Below are 20,502 nucleotides of genomic sequence, written 5' to 3'. Positions count from 1 at the left end.
CAGGAGGAGAGTCTAAATGGGGCAGAGACGCGGGATAGCAGCAGCAAATTAGAAGATTGCCCTTCCGCTTGGTTCCGCCCTTTGGTTAGCCTGGCTGCGAAGTTGGTGTTGCCTCCGTCATCTCCTAAAATTCTACCTCTCTGTGCTTGTATTTCTGGAACTCTCACCCGAAATAATAAGGTCGTCCACTCCCCCCTCCTCCTCGTGTTGATTCTGGGTTGTTTGGAGATCCAGCTTCCCCAAAGGAGTTCACCTCTGGTCTTTCTAGTAAAGGGTGAGCATAGATGTGTTTAAAAGGGGGTGCTGTACCTTTAAATTCTGAAAGTGAACTTGGCTCAGGAAGGCCAGCAGTCAAGGTCCAGCCCCTAGAAGAGAGAATAGCTACAGATTCTCCATCCTCAGCCTCTGCAAGGGGACGGCTGTGCCAGCCGAGCGCGCAGGCTCCTGGCAGCATGGCAGCCAAGTTCAGGGCCCTCCTGCTGCTCCTCGCGCTCAGCCTGGCGCGGCCAGCCTCAGCCAGCCGGAAGCTCCTGGTGGTTCTGCTGGATGGTTTTCGCTCCGACTACATCAGTGATGAGGCCCTGGAGTCCTTGCCGGGTTTCAAAGAGATTGTGAGCAGGGGAGTGAAAGTGGATTACTTGACCCCAGACTTTCCCAGTCTCTCTTACCCCAATTACTACACCCTAATGACTGGTGAGTACACTGTCCTCTTGGCTGAGGGGGTGGGAGGGAGGCTGGAGTCCAGTGGGGAACAGTTAGCCCCTGGCATTGAGGTCTTACTTAAATGTTCAGGTTTCCCTGGTCCTTTGGGACACCAAAGTTCCTGGCTAAGACTTTTTCCCTCCCACAGTAGTGTTGTTCTCCAAAAGTTATCCCAAGGACCTGATTTGGACTCTGTGGAGTACAGAGAACCACATGAATAGAAGTCTTTAAAAGTAGCTATTTATTTTACCAACAGAAATTCTGGTTAACTCCAGACTTTCTAAAAGTCAACAGGTCCTTGTGTGTTTGTACCAATGTCCTTTTGTCCCTTTGCTCTGCAGTCATCTGTCATCCTGGAGGTGTTTTGGCTTGCTTGTCATTGTGCTAGACTATGAAAACTACATGTAGGACTCCAGGATTGCTGGGAGAGAAGTTTTAGGTCATAGACTGAAGTTTTACTTAGCAGTGCTGCTGGCCTCTCTTTTGTCTTCTTGGACCAGGTAAAATGATGTGGAGAAGAAGAAAATTATTACCTAGTTCAGATTCCCACTTTTAACTTTTAGTATCTATTAAAACAAAACACAACAGAACAAAACAGAACTCTAGTCAACCCAGAGTGTGTTTGGGTTTGGGAAAGCTGATTTTTGACTACTGACAGTCTTCACCTGGGACAGGACGCGGAATGTGAGTGAGTCCACAACCTTGATCCTCTCTCGGTGCAGTGGAATGTACTCTTTGTTCACACAGTTGGATTCCCAGCTTCCCGTTTGTTTTGTAGCTAATCTTTCTCTGAAAGAATTTAGCCAACTGTCCAGGGAGGCTGTTAAGAATGCACTGGGGTCGCTGCTCACGCAGGACTTAGCTACGTGCTCCGAGCACAGGGCCAGCTGTAAATTACGTTCACGGGAAGGGAATGGGAACCCTTCTATCTCGTTACGGATCTCCACCCAGCGGCAAACCCAAAGGAGTCTGGAAGACAAACCAATATCTCTGACTTCATGCACGGGTACCGGATGTATGTGGATATAAAAATGCCATAAAATTAAGGTGGGAAGATACTTTGGAGAATTAGAAATGACAGCATGAGGAGAAAAAAAAAATCCAGATGGAGCATGAGCAAGGAGTTTATTTGCTTATTTTAACCCCCCTTCCCCCGCACACAGACAAACAACCAGCAAGTATAAGATAAAAAGGATGAACAAAAGTCCTCTCGTCCTGGCTTGGCATGCGTCTCCCCTGGTTTGCAGGCGGCCGGGTCGCACACAGATGTTATTGTGTGCCACGGCCCGGCCTCCGTGCCGTGCAGGGGGGCTCACTCTCAGACCAGCGCGCTCCCGTTGTCCTTCAGACTTGCTGGGAGGCCCAATTCATAAACTGCCACGTGCGGCTCTCTCCATCTGAGTGGAAAAATGAACAAACTCCATTTTAGAAAGCCAGGCTCCAGTGAGTAAAAGGAGACCGTTACAGTCTGCCCAGAGAAGCCAAGCCAATGACATGGCCTTTTGTTTGTCAGGCCCGCAGTCCTGAGATCGGCACGGGCAGTAATGGTGACAGGGCCTCAGTCACGCAGACGCACCTTCTGTTCAAGCCCGGGGTGTTTCCACTTGTCCCGTCACGGACAGAAGAGCCTTTCCGTGGGGGGATGGGCAGTGCGCATTGGTGTCTGGCAAAGATCTCACCTTCATCTCCCCCGAGGAAGCCACAAGGGCTCCCTGCGCATTACGCTCACAAAGTTTTAGATGGCGAATGTATTATTTCATTTGAAAGCCTCCTTGATGCTTATCCTGGCCTTCCCACTTTTAGAGAAGCGGTACCTGTACCCAGAGTGCGTCTAGCCAGGCTCATGTTCACATGCACGTGTCTCTGGGTTTGGTTTGTCTTGTGCCTACCGGGCGAACGTGATGGCTTAGAGGAGGATTGCTGGGAGGTGCCAGGCCACGAGGCTGGTATGGTCGCCGCCGCCCTGGAACTGACTCGGGGCTACGTTTAGATTATTCCTCCCAATATCCATACTTATTTCCCCACCTGATGTTGAAAAATTTCTCTGTTTTCATTTAAGGAAGGATATATCCATTGGGAGTTGTACTTAAACATATGGTTTGAGCATTTGAGCATTTTGTGGATCCACAAAAGAAGCAGGCTGGGTCCTTTTGGCACTAAAAGATGTGCTGTTACAAGGTTCGCCAGCGCTCATAAGAGAGACTGTGATCTCACTTCATTACATAAACTACTGCCCATAAGCCATAAAGCCCTTGGTGTTCTAATTTTTGCATCATGAGGGGTATTAGGTTATTGGCCTTGGAGCTGGGAAGACTTGGTTGGAGTCCTCTTGGGGTCAGGATGGTGCTGGACAGCTTGAGGCCGCCCACGGCACTGCCTGGAGCCTGTGTCCTCGGCTTCCGGGTCCCAGTCAGGTCAGGGTCTCGGGGACTGCCGGACGCAGATGGGGAAGTAAGCAGTGCATAGGGAATTAGCCAAAGGTAAGGCTGGGGCCCCTGGGGAGGGCTGACTGTAAGACATTAAGCAAATGACTAAGACTCTCTAGAGAGGAGAATTGTCTGGAAAGCTGCACGGAGGGTGCCAGGGCGTGAACAGTCACGGGATTTGTAAGGAATCTGGGAAATCACTAAGCCCAGTTGCTGACATGAAGCTGCTGTGGCTGATTTTTTTTCTTCTTCAAAGTACATTTGCGTCAGGACAAATGTAAACAACATTCAGGGGTGCCTGGGTGCTCAGTCAGTTAAGCATCTGGCTTCGGCTCAGGTCATGATCTCACGGTTCATGGGTTCGAGCCCCGCGTCGGGCTCTGTGCTGACAGCTAGCTCAGAGCCTGGAGCCTGCTTCGGATTCTGTGTTTCCCTCTTTCTCTGCACCTCCCTTCTGTCTCTCAAAAATAAATAAAAAAACAACATTCAGTAGTGATCAGGAAGACCCTTCAGACAGTTGATTGCTGGGGGTACCCAGAATCTGAAAACAGGGCCTTTCATCCAGAGAGCCTGCAGTCAAGTTGAGGAGAGACACATCAGGCACCTGCTAATATTCGAAAGTGCATACAAAGGGCTTAGCTGTTTCCCTCCAGAATGTATGTGTTGAAGTCCAACTCCTGGTAGCTCAGAATGTAAAGTATGTGAAGATACAGCCTTTGAAGAGGCGATTATGTCAGAATGAGGCTGTTAGAGTGGGGTGTAATCCAGTCTGTCTGATGCCCTCTCAAAAGAGGAAGAGAAACCAGGAATAAATGCACATGGAGAAAAGGCCACAATGAGAAGGCTGCCGCCACAAGCCAAGGAGAGAAGCCTCACCAGAAACTAAACCTGCTGACACCTCGACCTTGGATTTCCAGCCTCCAGAATTGTTGTTTGGTGACCCAGTGCACGGTGTTTTGTTAGGCAGCCCTAGCAAACAGACACACAAAGGACCAGTGGGTGCTTTTCCTAGTATGCGACAGGAGACCAGGAGGGAGGAGAATTTTCTTCCTGTTGGAGTGGGATGTGAAGCATTCTGAAGGAGGTGGGCTCTGAGCTGGAATACACAGCCACAAGCATGGCACTGTGTCTTACTCTATGCATAAGCTCTTCCCGAAGAGCCATGTGTGAATCAACTTCATCACAGTGTAACTGCTCTGCATTCTGGTTTTTTTTTTTTTTAATTTATTTTAATACAGAGAGAGACAGAGCATGAGAGGCGGAGGGGCAGAGAGAGAAGGAGACACAGAACTGGAAGCAGGCTCCAGGCTCTGAGCTAGCTGCCAGCACAGAGCCCGACGTGGGGCTCGAACCCACGAACGTGAGATCTGACCTGAGCCGAAGCCAGAGGCTCAACCAACTGAGCCACCCAGGCGCCCCTGCATTCTGTTTTAATCTTACTGTGGGTCTCTTTGGAAAGCTCTCCTCTGTGAGGTAAATTCACATTCAGGTAAAGTTTAGCATAAAATCCAGGGAAGAAAAGCAGTGATTTGGTCAACCCGGACCATGGGCAAGGGAAAATGTTGGGTAATCTTAAGGCAGCCTAATTTAGCATTGTTTTGTCAAGGCCAAGGGCAACATTTGTTTGTAATTCTTGAACACTTCTGATTAAGCACTTGGGGGAAGTAGTCCAGAAATATTCTGAGTAGCAGCGGAGCTGGTCTAGAATTTAATCTTTCCTGAACATAATCTACCAAGAGACAAACATAATGCTGAAATTAGTTTGCAATATGCTGTTATCAGCTCAGCATTTGAGAACTAGTAAATAAAGTGCAGGGGGACTGGGAGCTTCGCGCCAGACACCAGAGACCGTCAGTAGCAGGACCGAGATTAGAGAATGGGCGGCAGGAGCCAGATTCCCACACAGCAGTCACAGGGCCCTGACCCCAGGCCTGGAGTACCCGGGAGGTTGTGCGTAGGACCTGGGACCTGGGGACAGAAGTCTCCTCAGGAGCAGTCCGGGAGGCCACGGAAGACTGAATACACATGCTTTATTGATCTTCTCCTGGAATCAAAGCCAAACCAAGGATGTTAACCATTAGAATTGATGTCTGTGCCAACATAGTTCCTCTTGCACTCCTAGAAATTACACGGAAGCAAATTCTTCCCAGATATCAAGGATCCAACATTCTGGAGGAGGAGACGGCAGGCTAAAGCAGGGTTTTCCCTGCCTTTGTGAAAATAGCTGATTTAAATGAAAACCGGCTGTCGCTTGGACCAGTGGAAATCAGTGCAGAGAGGACTTGAGGAATCATGTTTTGAGAAAAGCCCACCTCCTCAGGCTTCTGGAGGATTCCGCAGACCCCTGCACGCCCACAGCATAAGCAGCAGGGACAGGGCGTCCAGACTCCCTCTCTTCTCCTTCCCCAAAGATCAGCATCTGCTCAGGGACAGTCACCCAGCATGTTAGCTTCCCCAGGCTGAGAGGCCCCTTGGAGGCGTGACACCTGGCATGGCCTCCAGTTCTCTCATTCTCTCCTCTCAAAGCCCTGTTCCACTGTCATTTTCACCAAGGACCTCCTCTCGATCAGGGCTCAGTCCGCAGGCTTTGATGTCTGACCCAGGACCAGTGCTCTGCGGCATCGTGCTCCTCCTCCTGGGCCGCTTTCTTGGTTTCCTCTTGTTTTACCCGCGGCTCCTTGGCCCCTCTGTTGTTCCTCCACATCTCCCCCACCTCCCCTCGTGTCTCAGCCCGAGCAGGCTGTCCTTTCAAGTTGGATGGCAAAGCTTGTCATCCTCTACCTCCATCCCTGGAGTCTGCACCCTCTGCCGCCTGGAGCTCCCCAACGTCCCCTGCTCCCCCCACCCTCTCTGCCCCACCTTCCGCCTGTCTCCACAGACACCAGAGTAGTCCTCGTAGGGCATGAGTCTGGTCGTCCTTTCCTCCATCCGCACTCCCCAGGACATTCTGCTTCCACACTCAGTAAAATCTCAACTTCTTTGAGACCTCACGTGGCCACCCTGTCCCTTTCCGACCTCATTTCTGACCCTCTTCCTCACCTGTCTGGACACATGGCCACCTCGGGACACTTGAACTTGCTATTTCTTCTGGATGGAATGCTGTTGCCCAGAAAGACCCAAAGTTTACTCCCCTGACTCTTTCAGATTTCTTTCCCGATGTCACTGTAGAGGGTCTGCCCTTCCCGCCCTCTAACTGAAGAGCCCACGTGACCCCGTCATCCTCTCCTTCATTTTTCATCTCTGCCCCATGGATTGTTTGTTCTGTTTTCTTCACATAAAATATTATTGTGAGGCAGCATTATAATAATGATTAAGTGTTGCCTGGGTGGCTCAGTCAGTTAAGTGTCCGACTTTGGCTCCGGTCACGATCTTGCAGTTTGTGGGTTCGAGTCCCGCGCCGGGCTCTGTGCTGACGGCTCGGAGCCTGGAGCCTGCTCCGGATTCTGTGTCTTCCTCTCTTTCTGTCCCTCTTCATCTTGTGCTCTTTTTCTCTCTCAAAAATAAACATTTAAAAAAATGATTTTAAAAAATGATTGAAACATTCAGAATTTCAGGGAACTTGTCAATTATTATTTTGGCTCCTAAACCAATAAAGAGAAAATACGGAGATTATGCTTTGCTTTATGAAAGCATTGAACAACCATTTAGGTGAACTTATTACCATTTGTTTCTAATAATCTTAGGTATCTCAAAATCTGTCAATTCTGTTTTAAATTTTGACTATAAGGTTGAGGCAGCAAGAGAGTTGAAAGGAGAGTCAGCCATGAGGACGGGGCTGTGCCAAAGTCGGGAACCAAAGGCCTGGGGAGCCGAGAGGACATTTAGCCAGGAGGTTTAACCAGAGCACTCGTCAGCACAGTCCAAGAGAGCGAGTCTAAGATTGCCGACGCCTAGAAAGCAGAGGCAACGGTGAAGCATGACCAAGGCAAAGGGCTCAGAACCACTAGAACATCTGTGAGGACAGGGGAGGCCAAGAGTCGGGTGGTCTTGGCTGCTGGACTCTGGGACCAGTCTGGCAGGGCCATCCTTATGTTCTGAGCCCCCAGCCCAGATTGCTTAAGGGGCCAGTCTGTGAACACAGGCATCATGAGAGGCTCCGTAGGTATTTGAAAATAGGAGATAGCACTGTGGACTGAATTCCAATGCCTCATTTGGAGATGAGTGTCTTTAAAAAGTAATTAAGTTAAAATGGGGTCATTTGGGTGGGCCCTAATCCATTATGACTGATGTCCTTGCAAGAAGAGACCAGGTTACAGGCAGGCATGGAGGGAAGTCCCTGTGAAGGCACGGGGAGAAGACAGCTGTCTAAAAGACAAGGAGAGGAGGGCCTGGGTGGCTCAGTCAGTTAAGCATCCGACTCCTGATCTCAGCTCGGGTCATGATCTCACGGTTTGTGGGTTCAAGCCCTATATTGGGCTCGGTGCTGATGACGTGGAGCCCACTTGGGGTTCTGTCTGTCCTTCTCTCTGCCCTGCCCTAGATTGTGTGCTCTTTCTCTCAAAATAAATGAATAAACTGGAAAAAAAAAAAAAAGACAAGGAGAGAGACTTCAGGAAAGATCAGTCTGACAGTGCCTAGATCTCAGATTTCTGGCCTCCAGAACTGTCGAAAATAAACTTCCGTTGTTGAAGTCACCTGGTGTGTAGTTCTGTGTTATGGCAGCTCTTGAAAATAAACGCAGACGGGACGGTGACACCAGGCTGCTGACATAAGGATGAGGTTATCCTTAGACAGACCTTTCCTATCTCCCATGTATGGAGGGTGCTGGTGGGTTCTGCCCCCAAATCGAGGTGGCCATGGTGGCTGCTGCCCGAGGGACGCGGCACACGGGGTGGCTCACGGCACAGGGGTTCATTCCTTGACAACTCTGGAGTCCGGGCATCTGAAATGAAGGTGTTGGCGGGGCCGCACGCTCTGAGGGCTCTAGGGGATGATCTCTTCCATGCTTTTCTCACAGCCTCTAGTGTTTCCAGAAATCCTTGGTGCTCCCTGGCTTGCGGATGCACTGATGTATCACTGCAGTCTCTGCCTCAGTTGTCACATAGTGCTCCCCCCATGTGCCTCTATGTGCGCCTCTTTTCTCCTTTTTTTTTTTTTTTAATTTTTTTACATTTATTTTTGAGAGACAGAGACAGAGCACGAGCCCGAGAGGGGTAGAGAGAGAAGGAGACACAGAATCTGAGGTGGGTTCCAGGCTCTGAGCTGTCAGCACAGAGCCTGATGTGGGGCTCAAACTCAGAAACCATGAGATCATGACTTGAGCTGAAGTTGGACGCTTAACCGACTGAGCCACCCGGGTGCCCTGCGTCTCTTCTCTTCTTATAGGGACAGCAATTATGTAGGATTGGGCCCACCCTAAGGACCTCATCTTAGCTTGAGTACATCTGCAAAGACCTTATTTCCAGATAAGGTCACACTCACAGGTTCTAAGGGATAGAATGTTGTGGGGACACAAGTTAGCCCATAAATGCATCATGTAGTAGAAAGAGCTGTCAGTTTTCTGCAGAAGGCCGAGTTTCATCTAGTCTGTCCCCATTTAACTTTCAGAATTGGAACAGGTTCTTACGTGTTTTAGTATTACCTGTCGGTAGAATGGAGAAACTAAAGCTAGGCGAGTCGGCTTGTTGGAGCACAGAAGGAGACACCTAGTGTAAAGCCCCCATCACAAAAACTGTACCTGTTACACACTTTATCACTAAGATTAGGCTAGATTACGTTGTAACAAGCTATATCAGAGGCTTACAACTAAGGTGTATATGTCTCACTCATGAACCTGGAATTTAAGGATTAACTCTGCCCCGCTTTCCTCTTTGTTTTGACATCCAGGCTGAAAAAGCAACTTCTAGATGAGATGTGCTGTTCGTGTGGAAAAGGGAAAGTGGCAGAATGATGTGGTGATGCTTGAGATCTCTGCTCAAGGGGGCACACGTCACATCCCTTGTTCCACTGGCCAAAGCAAAATCTGTTGCCAAGCTTGATGCCAGTAGGTCAGAGATGCATAATCCTCTGATCGTGGGGGAAGGAATTATCTTGAACACTTATCCAGTGCGTCCCACACACTGACTGGGCACTAGTTGCATTTTATAAGAAACTTGTGGGTCTTACTGAACAGATAACTGTCTGGAACTCGGGAGAGAAGTATTACTGGCAGTTACAATGGACTTGAACATTTCCAGGAAGAAGGTGGATCTAGAACCAAACAATGAGAGTTGAGTGGACAGATTTTTAGTAGGAGGTGAATTTTGAGCCAGAAGGAAACGAAGAAGTCGTCTATGAAGACTGTGAGATACAAGGGCCATAGGCACAAGCAAGTCAGAGAAGCACAGCAAGGCAGGTGAAGGGGCACTAAACCCATTCTCCCCTTGGGTGTGGGCTGAAGGACTAGAAAATAATTGAAATAACCAGCCAACTCTTCCTTTCTTTCCCACTTCACATGTTCAAGCGTCTCTTCTTTGTGATAGGCCATTAAGTGTGGCGTTGAATTGGAAGAGCACCCCGGTGGCAAGACTTGCTGACTGGTGATGAGAAGGCATGGAGGAGCTAGAAGAAGGGAGCTGGAATCAGCTCAGAGGGAGGGGATAGTCAGAGGCTGGGGCTCCTGTGTGCAGAGATGGAGGCAGGTTTGCAGGGCTCTCTATTGAGGGAAGTAAATTTTCACCAGAATAGATTTCACGTTGGAATGGGATGTACACTTGGAGTTGGCCCTTCAGGGGACCAGAGAAAGGAAGGTTCCAGAAACCTGTGGAATAACCATGGGGGTAAAAGAGAGAAATTGCTCCTGTGGATCCCTGGGGACGCCCAGGGAATGGACTTCTTACCTCTCTGCCTTCCCCAAGCCGGTGGAGGATCTCTCTCGCAGATGCACAGTTCAGTCTTCTTCCCAGCTTTGTCTACACATTGTCACTTACTTCCCAGGGACACTTAACCACGTCTTCCCATGTTTCAGCTTAAAACTGTGGTCTGAGGTTGCTTGGGTGGCTCAGTTGGTTGAGGTCCAATTCTTGGTTTTGGCTCAGGTCATGATTTCATAGTTCGTGGGATTGAGCCCCTTGACGGTGCAGAGTCTGCTTGCAATTCTCCCTCTCTCTCTCTCTCTCTCTCTCTCTCTCTCTCTCTCTCTCTCTCTCTCTCTGTTTCTCCCTCCCTTTTAAAATAAATAAGTAAACTTCAAAACTACCTGCAGTCCATATAAAGCATCCTGATTACACTGCCTGAAGATCAGGCTGGCTAGGTCAAGTGTAGGGCGACAGAAGCGTGCAGAGGACGAACCGACTCCTCACAGAAATAAGTGTGCTCCAGGAATTCACAAAAATAATCTCTCCCGACACGTCATTATTTAAGCTCCGATCAGCAGACCTCTCTGCACCAAAGTGCCACTTTTCAAGAAGTATGTTTCTCTTGGCTTCCACGGCGACGAGAGGGAGTTCTTGTTATCCTGCGTTCTGCTGCCAGAACTCCATCCCCGAAGAAGGGAGCGGTGAGGGTAGTGGGTAAAGCTTAAAAATGTGGTGAAAGCTTTTGATTATAATAACAGCAAGCCCTTTTCCAGAAGGCTCACCGAACTCAGCCGCTGCAGTCTTCAAACCATGGCTGGCCTCCCCCTCCCTGCCCCCACCCCAGTGGTGATTGATAGGACCATATACCTCCTGCCAGCGCTTCTGGGAGTTTGGCTGGACAATGCCGCTGTCCATACCTGCCTCATCATGAATGGTATGCCATAAAAGGGGTCAAAGAACATTTAAAATGATTTTGGAGGGAGCCTGAGTCAGCATGTTAACATTTATTTCAAAGACACTTTAAACAACACATACTCAAGTTTCAGAGTCCCCTGCCATGAATAGAGCCCTTGTGTCCGCCATCCCCCAGGCGAGGACCTGGGGCAGGTCTGGGGCTCCTCTGGGTCCTGTATGTAGCATTTGGCTCTGGTTGGATACTGTGCTTGATCATAACCGGCTCCCACCTTCAGCCGTTTCTGTAGTAGGGAGGAAGGGTCTGGCAGGCGGGTCACGGGACTGTGTGGGGCGGGACTCTTTTGGACAAAGGGCTACTCAGGCTGAGGTCGCCAATAGGCTTTTGGTCGGGGATGTGGAGCAGGAAGACGAGTGGGGTCACTGTGAGTACGGTGTCCCAAAGCTGTGGGCCCTGCACGGGTACAGCGATGCCCGGCGACCAGCTTCCCTGCCTGCGCGTGCAGCCTTATGTACCCCTCCCACACTGCGCAGCCCAGATGTGTGCCGCGCAGCAGGTGGGGCGGAGACCACGGGTGGACCAGACAGTGCTCTGGAGGGGGTCAGTGCGGCACGTGTCTCTGACCGTGCATAGCCCGCTGGGATGCGCGATAGGTCCTATCATCTTCCCAGTCCTGAGTTCCCACAGCTTTAAGACCAGAGGCCTGGGAGAGAGGAGGCCTGGGCACTTAATGAGCTCCGGGTGTGTGCTGGGAATGTTCTACGTGCTCTGTTCTAGGTGCTGGCAATAGTCAGGAGGCTCCGAGGAGATTCTCAGGGGCCATGGTGGGGCGGAGGAAAAGGGGGACTGGAGGGGGGTCTCCATGACCTTCTGCATCCTTCCCCTGTTATAATCACAGGGAGTCCACTTGGACCTCTTTGCCACATTTGAGGGAAGTAGTCTGGAGGTCACCCCTGGGGATGCTGATGGCCCCTGACAAGGACCATGGCCTGACGGAGGGTGGGAGGCAGCAGATGGAGGTCCCCACATCTATGGCTGTCATGCGGAAGCAACCCACGGAGTTTGCCTGAGGGGTCCCTGGGCCTTGGCTCTTCTTCCCGATTCTGTACACAAGTCAAATAAAAGAGCCCAGTGGCTCTGCAGCATGGCTGGTCTTCCCTGAAAAACCATCTGTGCGTGTAACGCTGGGCTTTCTCAGGTGGGACTTAACTTCACAGGGAAACTTAACCACATTTTCCCATGTGCCTTCTGCCTTAATGTTGAGGGCAAAAACCTTCTGCCTTAATGTTGAGGGCAAAAACCTTAAACCATGGGTGTTTGGGAGAAAACCTCATCTAGTCATTCACTAGCAGACCTTAAGCCCAGCCTAGAACATGCTTCCCACGCCCTCCAGCCCCCACCCCTGTAGGGGGGAAGGTAATGGGAACCTATTCAAGGGCTAGCGGTCCGGTCCACCCTCACTGGCCATGTGAACTCCCTTTCTGGACTTCGGTATGTTCTCGTTTGTAAAGGCGGTGAGCCCTCTCTGGGGCGCGCCCCTGGCCTGCAGGGCTGTACTGCAGGCTTCCAGACCACCACTGGCCAGGGCTCAGGAGACCCATGGCTGAGGCCACTGTCATCAGCCTTCTTAGAACACTGTCACCACATGAGAAGTGCCACGCCTCTCTGAGAAGCAGGACCGAGGACAGTCTGTCAGGCCCCACCTGGTGTCCAGTATCTGAAGTCTTTCCATTTCCCAGGTGGGTCCTTCGAGCTACCCCCTGTAAACCATGCCAGTCTACACAGCAGTCCACCCTGCCGTTGGTCTGCCCTTGCTTGAGGGCAGTGTGATGTGGGCAGGCCCTGCGCTGGCACCTTCATGGGCCCTGCTGATCTCACTGGATTTCGGACTCCTTGTGGCCGTACTCTGCAGCTTCTCCGTTCCCCGCTTCACCTCCATGCTGATGTGCTTCTCCCCCCTCCCCAGGGCCCAGAGCAACACCACTGCTGCTGTCCACCCGTCATCCTGCACGTCCCAGCGCCCAGGGCTCCTTGTCCTGGGCTCTGTGGGCGCATCTGACTCCGCACTCCTTTTCCTCCCAGTCTAGCCCACTCCCCTGCCGGGTAGCCAGCTGGCCTCATCCCAGACTGGACACCCCTCCCTGTACTGTCACAGCCCAGTTTAGCACACATTTGTCAGTGTAAAATATAGCATGAAAACTATGAGGAATGAGCTGGGGAATATGTAACAAAAACCACGATATTCCAATCCAAAATTGCCCCCAGAGGCATTCAGGATCACAAAATGTAAAAAGAAGCAGCCGTAGAAATGCTAGTGCATTTATTTGCCTCACTGTGCAGAATGGGAGACTGAGGCCCAAGCTTCAGACCCAGCAGCTGGATGAGGAAGAACGTCACCCAGCCCGGTGTCTGAGGCCAGCCTCAGGGATGGAGGCCCAGGCGTCCTTTGCACCCCCTCCTGCCAACTGTTGGTCCAGTTTGCCGCACCACTTGCGTGCCCAGCTCTGTGCTGGGCCCACCACTCCTCACGGGCTTCCCTGCCTGGCGGGCTCTCCCTCCCTTTCCCTCCCTTATTCGCATCTGCCAGGAGGTATCAGCTGAAATGGAAGGAGATTCAAAGATTTGAAACTGTGTAGACTCGTTGAAGATCTGATCAAGGATCAAGGGAGATGGTGGACCCGCCTGGAAGATGGGAGGTGGTGGTGTTTGGACTCAGCTCCACCTTCCTCCCTTCTTCCTGGCGCCACAGATGGTCACTGAAAGGGGCTGCGATTTGCTAAGCTCCTTAAACACTCTCATCAAGCTCTCACGGGACAGATGAGAGAATCACGTTCCAAAGAGATCACTCTCAGACGGCATCAGCATGCATTGCAACATCTAGCTATAAGCTGAAATCCAGTGGACACAAAAATGACTCTGTTTACCCAATCCCAGCCACCTGTTTGTTCTTTTGCAATGAGTAGCCAGCTGTGTGGGCGTCTTGAGCATTCACCAGAGGGGTTTCCCACAGTGGACATCAGGACATCCTACCCTTCAAACAGAGGGGTGGTCAGGATCCTGGTGGCCAGTTGTGAAACCCCTGTTGGAATGGAATTCTGGAGAATGGTCTCTTCACCTCTCCCTTGTCACCTCCCTGTTTTCGTCGGAGGCCTCCCTGGGAGCTTTCAGACCTTCCCTTTGCCTACACTCTTCTTACTTCTGGAAGGGCCCGCCTTCCATCCTCCCTGGAGCACCCACGCCCCGAGCTCACATGCCAGCTTCCCTTACTCAGCTTTCCCTCTCCTGAGCCAAAAGATGTCTCTCTTCTTCCTTTTATTATTTTTATTGTTTTTAATTTTTTAAGTTTTTTTTTAATTTGAGAGAGAGAGAGAATACACAGGTGAGGGGCAGAGAGAGAGAGACAGAGACAGAGACAGAGACAGAGACAGAGACGCGGGGGGGGGGGCGGGGGGACAGGATCCGAAGCAGTCTCCAGGCTGACAGCAGAGAGCCTGATGTGGGGCTTGAACTCATGAACTGTGAGGTCATGCCCTGAGCCGAAGCTAAATACTTAACCCACTGAACCACCCAAGCACCCCAAGATGTCTCCCTTCTTAAAGGCCTTGACCCAGAGGTAGTAGCCATTCAGAGCTGAATGGTGCTTTGAGAACTTATTTTCATCCATTTGCTACTCCTTTACCACTTACTGTCTAAACCACAGAATTTGGTAACTACAACAGCTTTATATGAATACAATCTTTGCAAGAATATGTTGAACATTTACTATTCTAAATAAGCTGCTGTTTTAAATTTCTTTTTTTTTTAATTTTTAAAATATGTATTATTTTTAGAGAAAGAGCACGAGCACACGCATGAGCGGGGAGGGAAGGGGAGGGGCAGAGAGAGGCACACAGAATCAGAAGCAGGCTCCAGCCTCTGAGCTGTCTGCACAGAGCCCAACCTGGGGCTTGAACTCATGAATTGTGACATCATGACCTGAGCCGAAGTCGAATGCTTAACCTACTGAGCCAGCAGGGACCCCAATAAGTTGTTGTTCTAGAAATGACTGGGACATGGCCTCTGTCTTGGATGAGCATGCAGGTAACTAGAGCAACGAAATATGTGTTGAAAGAAGTATAGTCACAGGACAGAATAGAACAGGCACAGGAGGTGGGGCGGCCACTTCTGAAGGTGTGTGGGGAAGAGGAAGGCCTCGCAGAGGTGCTGGCATTTCAGTAAAGCCTGAAGCACTTGGACAGGTGGAAATCTGGAGGAAGGGCCTTGAAGGTGGACGGTGTCACACAAGTCAAGGGACAGAGGCGGGAGTGCGGGGGAGCATGTGGAGAGCAGGCCTGGGCTTTGGGACGATTACTCTGACATTACTGAGCGGTGTGAGTTGTGGGGAGGCCATCTAGGTCTGAGGGGAGAAGGAGGGGCCCTGGGGCTCGGGTCCTCAGTGCCAGAAGGAACTTGGGTTCAAGGGCTTGAGAGGCTCTTTGGAGAGAGAATGTTGCACGTGGAGGGTCAGAGAGAGAAAACCTCAGTACCAGACAAGAATTCAAGCTAGTCTTACGGTAGCAATGACTTAATCTGTGTATGAGGTGCTCCCAGGTTCACAATCACGAAAGTACAAGAAATAGTGCGCTTCTTTATTTTCTTTTTAAAAAATCTAAACGTATGGGTGAATCTGAAAACATAGTCACATAAGCCACACACAAAAGGACAAATATGATTCCACTTACATAAGGTGCCTAGGGTAGTCAAGTTCATGAGGCAGGAAGTCGAACGGTGGTTGCCAGCGGCTGGGAGGGATGGGAGGTTCGTGTTCAATGGGACAGAGTCAGTTTGGTGGGTGGTGGGGATGGTTGCCCAAAACTGTGAATGTACTTAATGCTGAACTGCACCCTTAAAAATGGTTAAAATGGTGAACTTTATATTTGTGTATTTAACCACAATTTAAAAAAGTACTGGGAAACCTGGGTGGCTTATTGGTTAAGTGTCCAACTTTCAGCTCAGGTCATGATCTCATGGTTTGTGGGTTTGAGCCCCGCATTGGGCTGTGTGCTGACAACTCGGAGCCTGGGGCCTGCTTTGGATTCTGTGTCTCCCTCTCTCGGCCCCTCCCCTGCTCACACTCTGTCTCTCTCCCTTTCTCAAAAATGAATAAATATTAAAAAAATATTTAAAAAATTCGAATTCAGACTCTGACTCCCATCCCATTGAGCTCAGTGGATTTTTAGTCTCAGTCACTACTGGGTGAGTCATGAGATGACTTTTCTTCCTCGTCCACAGTTATGCAAGGGGCCACATGTGGTCCTGAGGCACTGGGACAGCAGGTCTTGTCGCTGGTCCGTGCTGGTCCCCACTGCATGCCCACATGTCGCTCCAGGGGCCAAGCTCTGCTGCTTTGAGCTAGAAAACCTTGTGCCTTGACTCCAGCCTCCCCTGTTGTGTCTCTTAGTTGTCAGTGGTCCCCATGGAGATCTGCCACCAAGCAGCGCATCATTTTCTGTTCTCATTGGATCAGCAAATCCTTCTTCTCTCTCCCTGGTCTGGAGGAAACATTTCCACTGGACTAGTGTCATGGGTGTGTGACCTCTGAAGTCACACTGGGCACCATGCTTGTAGGGACCTTGTGCTTGCCTTCATGCTCCACTGTCACCACGTTGAAATTCTGAACAATTTAGGGGTCCCACCCTGTCATGTTGGACCAGGCCCCGAAAATCCTGTAGCCCATCCTGCCTCACTGTCTCCCTTCCTTCCCTCTCTCCCCTCCAGAGACATGTACAGGGTGTGTTCAGATGAACTCAATTTGAGGTGATAAAAAAGCCCCAGAGGAAGGAGTGTGTCTAACAAGCAATCTCAGCCATTGTTCCAGAAACACAGACCACTCCAAAGACAAAAGGGGCCGGGTGCCTGCTTGAAACACAACGGAGGGGAATGTATAGGAGGAGAACAGGCTAGTTAATATTTCAGTAAATATCTTAATGCTGTATCTGAATCAGTTGTTTTATAATTCTCATACCTTGGGCACGTGTAAGGCATCTATCTGGGCGGTGATTTCTTTACTAGTCATGATGGTTTAGAGAGAGAGGGACGCAAAACCTGAGAGACTATTGAATGCTGAAAACTAACTGAGGGTTGAAGGTGAAGGGGGAGGGGGGAAAAGAGGTGGTGGTGATGGAGGAGGGCACTTGTGGGGAAGAGCACTGGGTGTTGTGTGGAAACCAATTTGACAATAAAATATTAAAAAAAAAAAAAAGATTTCAGAGGTGTCCTCTGAAAGGTGGGGTATTATGTGAGCAGACCAGGCTCCTTGGGAGGATTGTGGCAAGGGAAGGAAAAGAGGTCAAGATGAAACTGTGAGGGACCTTACTTACCTTTGGGGAGCACAGTGTAGAAGAAGAAACACCAAAGAAGATAAGAAGTATAGATCATTCAAGCAAAGACCCAAAATGAAAACCAGCAGTCAAACAGGGTCAAAATAATCAAGGAAAAACTAATTTTTCAATAGGAGACAGTCAGTGCCATCTGGCAGAAGAATTAAAGAAAAGAAGAAACGAAAGTCATTATATCGGGGGACTTGTACGTGGCATTGGGGTTTGGAGACCGCTGGGGAGATGGGAAGGAGGGACAGCGCTTTGCAGGTGAATTCTGCGTTCCGAGGGTTTGGGCGCTGGCGTTTGCCCGTGTCCGTGGGAAGGTGGCAGACCTAACTCAGTCTTGATATGCTGGCTTGTGGGTCTATATATACAGTTGTGATCTCAGCTGATCTTTTAAAATTATTACGAATGGTTTTGCTGAGGTATACTCTATATCCCATGAAATCCATCCATTTATAGTGTACAATTCAGTGATTTTGGTATATGTACAGGGATGTGCAACCATCACCACCACATAATTTTAGAGTTTTTCGATCACCCCGAAAAGAAACCTTGTACCCTGTGGTTGCTCCTCATTCCCACCTCCAGCAACCACATTAGGTAACCCCTGATCTACCTTCTTTCTCTAAGATTTGTTTTTTTCTGGACAGTCAATATAAATGGGACCATAGGGTATGTGTTGTGTGCATGCGTGTGTGTGTGTGTGTGTGTGTGTGTGTGTGTGTGTGTCTGGCTTCCTTCACTAAGCGTACTAATGATTCTGAGGCTCCTCCATGTTGTATCAGTACCTCATTCCTCTTTATTGGCAAGAAGTATTCTGTTATATAGACAGACCACATTTTGCTTATCCATTCACCAGCTGATGAACATTTGGGTTGTTTCTGCTTTTTGGCTGTTGAGTAATGCAACAAACATTCATGTACAAAGTCTTTGTGTAGACATGTGTTGTCATTTCTTCTGAGCGGATACCTAGGGGTTGAATTGCTGAGTCATATTGTAATCCTGTGTGTGACGGTTGGAGAAGCTGCCGAACCGTTTTTCAAAGTGGTGCCTCACTTTCCGTTCCCGCCAGCAGTGTGTGAGGTTTCCCCTTTCTCTACATCTTCACTGCAACTTGCCATTGTCTTTTTTCATCGACACCATTCTGCTGGGTGTGAAGTGGTATTTCACTGTGGTTTTGATTCGTATTTCCCCAATGACTAATTACTGGCTATTTGATAACTTCTTGGGAAGAATGTCTATTCAAATTCCATTAGCGATTTTTAAAAATTGGATTATGTTTCTATTATTAGTTGTAGGAGTTCTTTACACATTTTGGCTGTATGTTTCTTAGAGGATATATGATTTGCAAATATTTTTCTCTTAAGAGTTGGGCTGTTTTTTCACCTTTTTAAAGTTTTAAACTTTTTTTCAGCTTACTTATTCAGAGAGAGAGAGAGTGCGTGCCCGAGTGCGCTTGCTAGTGGAGGAGGGGCAGAGAGGAGAGAATTGTAAGCAGGTTTTGTCTTGTGAGCATAGAGCCTAACATGGGGCTCGATCCCACCAACTGTGAGATCATCAACTGAGCCAAAATCAAGAGTCAGGTACTTAACTGAACCACTCAAGCTCCCTTTTTCACTTTCTTAATGGAGTGGCTTCAAGTGTAAAAGCATTTAATGAAGTCCAATTCATTGATTTTTTAAAAATCACTTGTATTTCCTGTGTCATTTGTAAGAAATAATTGCTTAAGCCAACATTATGAAGATTACTCCTGTGTTTTCTTCTTTCCAAAAAAATGTTTTTTAAGTTTATTTAAAGAGGGAAAGAAACAGTGTGAGTGGGGCAGGGGCAGAGAGAGAGCAGGGACAGGAGATCTGAATCAGTGTGGGGCTCAAACTCACAAACTATGAGTCGAAGGCAGATGCTTAACCGACTGAGCCACCCAGGTTCCCCACCTGTGTTTTCTTCTAAGAATTGTGTACTTGTAGCTCTTACCTTTGGGTTTGTGACCCATCTTGAGTTAATTTTTGTGTGTAGTGTGAGGTAGTTGGCCCAGCAGCATTTATTGAAGAGTATTCCTGTCCCACTGAATTTTCCTGACACTTTTTTTTTAATGTTTGTTTATTTTTGAGAGAGAGAGAGACAGACAGACAGACAGACAGACAGAGCATGAGTCCCCACAGACTCACACACAGAATCTGAAGCAGGCTGCAGGCTCTGAGCTGTCAACGCAGAGCCCAACATGGGGCTTGAACTCACAAATTGTGAGATCATGACCTGAGCCGAAGTCTGATGCTTGACCGACTGAGCCACCCCAGCACCCCTCCTGACACTTTTGTTGAAGAGCAACTGACCATGAGTGTCCGAGTTCACTCCTGGGCTCTCTGTTTTATTCTATACATTCTTCCTTATGCCAGGACCATACTATCATGATTACTTAGTTTTGTAGTAAGTTTTGAAAGCGGGATGTGTTTTTCTCCCCTACTTTGTATTTGTTTTAGAAGGTCGTTTTGGCTATTTTCAGTCACTTGTATTTCCAAATGAATTTGAGGATGAGCTTATCAACTTCTGGAAGAAAAAAAAAGAAATCTAGCTAATACTTCATTAGGGATTGTGTTGAATTTCTAGAACAATTTAGGAGGCATATCCACCTCAACAACAATACATCTTCTGAGGCATAAACATGAGACGTCTTTCTAGTTATTCAGGTTCCAAACTCTTTCAGTAATATTTTATAGTTTTCAGTGTATAAGTCTTGCACTTCTTTTGTTAGATGTTTCTAAGCACTTTATTCTTTTTGATATCATGAATGCAATTTTCTTTAAAAATTTTTTTAATGTTTATTATTGTAAGGTTTAATAGATGGAGGCAGAGATGGGAGGACAAAGAGATCACGTTATGGAGCCAAGAAGGCCTTTATTGGGATCTGCGATTCCCGGGCGAGGTTCCGTGACTCTGGAGCGGGGAGTCAGGGAAGTCGCGCCTGATATGGGAGAGCAAGGTCTTTTATGGGTGCAGGAGTTCCGGGTTTGAGCTCAGGTGGGCTGATAGCCACGTAGGGGCATCGTTGGACGGTGGCAGGATTCAATTGGCTGTTCGCTTCGGTGGGGAGGGGGATGCTGGAATTCCATGGTGGGGCATTCCAGTTTGAGAAAGTCCAGCTTGAGAGTGGGGGTCGTCAGTCCTGGTGGTGCCTGGATCTGTTATCTGGCCTGCAATAAAATGGCCGCTGGTGCTTTCCAAATGGCTTGGGTCATCCCAGGTTTGCAAGTGGGGGTTGTCAGTGTTCACAGCTTTCCACATCAAAGTGGCCACTCAGTTGCTTTCCCATGGCAACTCTTACA

At 49.0% G+C, this 20,502-nt stretch overlaps 1 protein-coding gene across 1 annotated transcript in view; it reads left to right on the top strand.

The window, feature by feature from the left end:
- The first annotated feature begins 403 nt into the window (after positions 1 to 403).
- Positions 404 to 20,502, top strand: part of ENPP6 (ectonucleotide pyrophosphatase/phosphodiesterase 6) — a 114,439-nt gene continuing 94,340 nt past the window's right edge. Inside the window, exon 1 of the mRNA XM_029934385.1 lies at positions 404 to 693. Within this exon, the coding sequence (XP_029790245.1) occupies positions 453 to 693 (241 nt within the window). The 5' untranslated portion in view covers positions 404 to 452. The remainder of the gene's footprint in view (positions 694 to 20,502) is intronic.

This window comes from Suricata suricatta, chromosome 1 (genome assembly GCF_006229205.1).
Source record: "Suricata suricatta isolate VVHF042 chromosome 1, meerkat_22Aug2017_6uvM2_HiC, whole genome shotgun sequence".
NCBI classification, from domain to species: domain Eukaryota; kingdom Metazoa; phylum Chordata; class Mammalia; order Carnivora; family Herpestidae; genus Suricata; species Suricata suricatta.
Note: the sequence above shows the minus strand (reverse complement) of the source record. Positions and strands in the feature narration are given on the sequence as shown.